Here is a 4811-nt window from a genome sequence, read left to right on the forward strand (position 1 = left end):
TCACTTATTGATGTACGACCACGCTTAAATTCATTTACCCAGTTATAAACCGTTGCTAAGGCAGAAGCAGATGTGCCATGAACTGAGTCCAATTCATTTTTTTTCTCATATGGAGTTAAGCCCTTTAAATAAAAATGTTTGATTACCGCTCTGAACTCGTTTTTTTCCATTTTTCTTAACGAACAATTTTTTTTTCAATTGGTTATAAAAACACGTAAACTCAGAAGATGTGGACTGTGACTGCACCATATACCTAGTCGGGAGTGGTGCTGACTGAAAACAGATGATTTGGAGCGATTCGCGCGCCATATGTTGGTCATTCTAAGGATTTATTGAACTACCCTCGTAAATTGGTCAGTAATAATTTTCATTTAACTTATATTAAAAGTGTAGTTTCGAATATAATTTGATTTCCAGAGTAGCCCGCCTTAAAAAAAAGTATATCCATAAAAATTTAAAAAACAAAACCACATTGATTGTATTATCTTTCGAGTTTTTTTGCAAAAAAAAAATCCTTTTTTTACCGAAGTCTACCAAGGGATCGATTGGTCAATAATCACTTTTATTCTATTTATATTAAAAGTGTATTTTCTAATATAATTTTAGTTACATTCCTCGTCTTACCAGCCTCTCTTCTCCCCTTCTCTGTCTGGTTTCGTACCTATCTCATCCCTTACCTTCTCATTTGACCCTTTCCAACTTTCCATTAACGAGTCTACTCCCTCCTCTTCTATAAACCTTATCGTTTCCTTTTTCATTTTTCTTCAAACTCTTTTAGTTTATCTACTTTCAAGGCTCCCATTTTCTTGTTCCTTTCTTCTTCTCTTTTCTTCCACCAACTGCCTCGCTTCTGACGACCACCTTATAGTGTAGCTATTACCGGAATGTGCTCGGACCCAATCTCATTACCCACTTTCATATAACTTCTCAAATTCTTAATTCTTTCTTCCGCCAGGAAGTAGTCTATCACTGTCTCTCCCTTCTCTACAAATGCGATTTCTTCTTCCTCATCTCCTTTCATATTGCCATTACATATAGACCATCCGGCTTCTCCTATTATGTCTAGTAACCCCCTCCTCCTCCCTGCCTATCTCCCTATGTCTGGAACTTCTTACATATGCTTCCTTTTCTCCATTCTAAGTCCCTCTCGATTGTTCGCCAGTCAAAGCATTTAAATCACCTCCTATCGAAACTAACTCCTTTTTCTTTTCCTGCATCCACCTACTAATTACACGCAAACCTTTCTCTTTTCCTGCATCCACCTACTAATTACACGCAAACCTTTCTCTTTTCCTCTTCTTCTATATACATAAGCCACCGCTATTTTAACTTTTCCAACTCTAATCCTTCTTACCGTTGTACCATTATTTTCATTCCTATCTCCCTCTTTTCTTTCTTTTAAGGGGGGAGATACCTTTAGAATTTCCAAAAAAATCGATTTTTTTTTCTTTCATATTTTGAATGTATAATATGTTAAAAATATACTGTAAAAAGGAAAAAGGAAAATATTAAATATTTATGGAGATATTGTCAAAAATGTCAGAGTCCGCATACCGTCACTAATCAGGTAGTCATAGCGCTTGGGTCAGAGCAATGTTTCTTCCACAATAGGTTTGTATATTTTTTTGTCCCATAAATTCTGGGAAGGCTGATTACTACGTCACTACGTTGTTACGTTTACTACGTTTATTACGTGGACCCGGAATCGCCCTTTGATCGGCAAGTCACTGAAACTAATAGTCATACCGTAACGAATCTTCAAACGTGATTGTCTCGAAATTGTCTTTTCAAAAACTGCTCGTGCTGTAACTTCAAAAATTATTGACCGATTAGGCTGAAATTTTCAGGGGTTTCTCTTTGTGGTACTAGCGAAAATTTTTATTTTCACCTTTTTTATTATTTTATAGGTTTATCCTTCCCTTTAACACATAATTAATCGAAAAGAAATCTTTTTTATATTAGATAAATGGAAAAATTTTGACAGCTACAGCAGTTTTCGATGCCTCGGAGCAGACGCTTGAAGAAATAGCCATTTTGTAAAAAAAAGTCACATGTTTTTTTACTCTTGAACCATGTAAGAAAAAGATGTTAGAATAAATAAATGATCTAGTTTTCTTGTCAACTTAAAAAAAATTCTTTAAAATAGAATGATTTTACTTTTTCTAAAGGTTATTCCCCCCTTAATGCCAATTCTTTTTTCACACCTGAGACCATTCCGCCCATCCCTCTCCCTTTAAGGTGCTTCTTTCTTGATCCCCATTCCTCCCCATTTATTCATAACCTGCCATTTCCTATACACGCCATATGGCTCTTTTTCCTCTCTAAACAAGCCCTCTGCTCTATTTCCGTCTCCTTTTCCTCTCCCTCCATGTTAGTTTTTCTTCAACTTTTTCCCTTCTTGCTCTCGATAATTTTTTTTCCTCCATAATTTTCTTTTTCTTCTCCTCACTTCCCACTTTTACTAGAAACATTCTTTCTTTTCCTTCCTTCATCCATCCCATTCGCTTGACTCCTTCTGCCCTTACCTGCTCTCTAATATCTCTCAAAAGATTTTTCATTTGCACTTCTCCTGTTTCAATCACCACTTTTAATCCCTTAACTACTGAGTTATTTTTCCTCTTTGCCTTTTTTTCTCCTTTTAATCTTCCTTCAATCTCACTCAGTCTTTTCTTCAATTACTAAATGTTTATTGGTACACTTTTTTACATGGAAAGCTCTTCTTGTAATCAAATTTCATTCGAAACTACACTTTGAAGATGAAAAAATGGAAATAATTATTGAACAATATATCCCTTGGCAGATTTTGGTAAAAAAAGTTTTTTTCTCTGCTAAGAAACTTGAAAAATATTAAAAGAATTGCACTTTTGGTTATTACATGTTTATTGATATACCTTTTTATAACAATAGCTTCTCTCGAAATCAAATTATATTTGAAACTAAACTTTTAATATAGATAAAATTTGCAGTGCCTCAACACGCTAGGCAACACGTGTTCGAACAGAAGACTGGACGATTGGCAAAAAAGGCAAGCGCGACTAGCAGTGAAGGAGAGGAAAAAAGGAAAGGAGAGGCAGGGGACGATAAGGCAGAAAGAGACAAGAATAACAAGAAGGTTAGAATTAAACGGAAATCGATGGGGGAATGTTTGAAAAATTGGAAGCTCTCATAAAAGGGTTTAGAGAGGAAACAAAAACGAGATTAGATGGCACGAATAGGGATATTAATAGACAGGTAAACGATGTAAAGTAGGAAGTGAGAAAGGTAAGAGAAAAATGGGAAGAATGGGATAAACGCTGGAAGGAGGAGAAATACAAGGTTTGGGATAAGCTAGAAAGCATTGAGAATAGACAGAGAGATGTTGACGCACAGAGATCTAGAGATATATAACAGTTGAAAGAACGGGTCGGCAATCTAGAAATTAGGAACGAGCACATGAGGGAAAAACAGAGAATGAGGAAATAGTGAAAAGGAATGAAAAGAACGTGCAAAGCGAAAATGAAAGATTGAAGAAAAGACTGCGTGAGATTTAAAGAAGATTAGAAGGAGAAGAAAGGGCGAAGAGGAAAAATAACTTAGTAGTTAAGGGATTAAAAATGGAGATTGAAACAAGAGAAGTGCAAATGAAAAATCTTTTGAGAGATATTAGAGTGCAAGTAAGGGTAGAAGGAGTCAAGCAAATAGGATGGATGAACGAAGGAAAAGAAGGAATCTTTCTGGTAAAGGTTGGGAGTGAGGAGGAGAAAAAGAAAATTACGCAGGAAAAAAAATTATCGAGAGGAAGAAGGGAAAAGTTGAAGAAAAACTAACATGGAAAGAGAGGAAAAGGAGACGGAAAGTAGAGCAGAGGGCTTAGGGAGAGAGGAAAAAGGGCCGTATGGTGTGTATAAGAAAAGACAGGTTATGGGTAAATGGGGAGGAATTGAGAGCAAGAAAGGAACACGTTCAAGGGAGAGGGATGGGCGGAATGGTCTCAGGTGTGAGAAAATAATTGCTAGTAAAAGAGAGAAAAGAGGGAGATAGAAACGAAAAGCAAAGGTTCAAGAGTAATTAGTAGGTGGATGCAGGAGAAGAAAGAAGAGTTAGTTTTGAAAAGACGTGATTTAAATGCATGGACTAGCGAACAAGGGGGAGGGACTTGGGATGGAGAAAAGGAAGCATATGTAAGGAGTTCCAGACATAGGGAGATAGAAAGGGAGGGGAGGAGTTTACTAGACATAATAGGAGAAACAGGATGGTCTATATGTGATGGTAATATGAAAGGAGATGAGGAAGAAGAAACCGCATTTGTAGGGAAGGTAAAGACAGTGATAGACTACTTCCTGGCGGAAGAAATTAATAAGAATTTGATCAGTTATATAAAAGTGGGTAATGAGATTGAGTGCGAGCACTTCCCGGTAATAGCTACACCGAAAGCTGGTGGCCAGAAGCGAGGCAGTTAAAGAAAGGAAAGAGGAGGAGAAAGGAACAAGAAAATGGTAGCTTAGGAAGTAGATAAATTAAAAGAGTTTGAAGAAAAATGGAAAAGGAAATGATAAGGTTTATAGAAGAGGAGGGAGTAGACTCGTTAATGGAAAGTTGGAAAGGGACAAATTTGAAGATAAGGGAAAAGAGAGGCTGGTGGAATGAGGAATGTAAATAAAATTACAGTCGAAAATACACTTTTAATATAAATAGAATAGAAGTGATTATTGACCAATCTCTCGAAATCAAATTATATTGGCAACTACACTTTTATGTAATTAAAATCAAAGTGATTACTGACCAATTTATACCTTGGTCTATTTCAGTAAATAAAGGTTTTTTGCTCCCGA

At 36.3% G+C, this 4811-nt stretch overlaps 1 protein-coding gene across 1 annotated transcript in view; it reads left to right on the forward strand.

Moving 5' to 3' along the window:
- LOC117178721 overlaps positions 1 to 3387 on the forward strand; it is a 9953-nt gene extending 6566 nt beyond the window's left edge. The window contains exons 2-3 of the mRNA XM_033370150.1: positions 2954 to 3112; positions 3250 to 3387. Of these exons, the coding sequence (XP_033226041.1) occupies positions 2954 to 3112; positions 3250 to 3387 (297 nt within the window). The remainder of the gene's footprint in view (positions 1 to 2953; positions 3113 to 3249) is intronic.
- The last annotated feature ends 1424 nt before the right edge of the window (positions 3388 to 4811 follow it).

This window comes from Belonocnema kinseyi, chromosome 8, assembly GCF_010883055.1.
Source record: "Belonocnema kinseyi isolate 2016_QV_RU_SX_M_011 chromosome 8, B_treatae_v1, whole genome shotgun sequence".
Lineage (NCBI taxonomy): Eukaryota > Metazoa > Arthropoda > Insecta > Hymenoptera > Cynipidae > Belonocnema > Belonocnema kinseyi.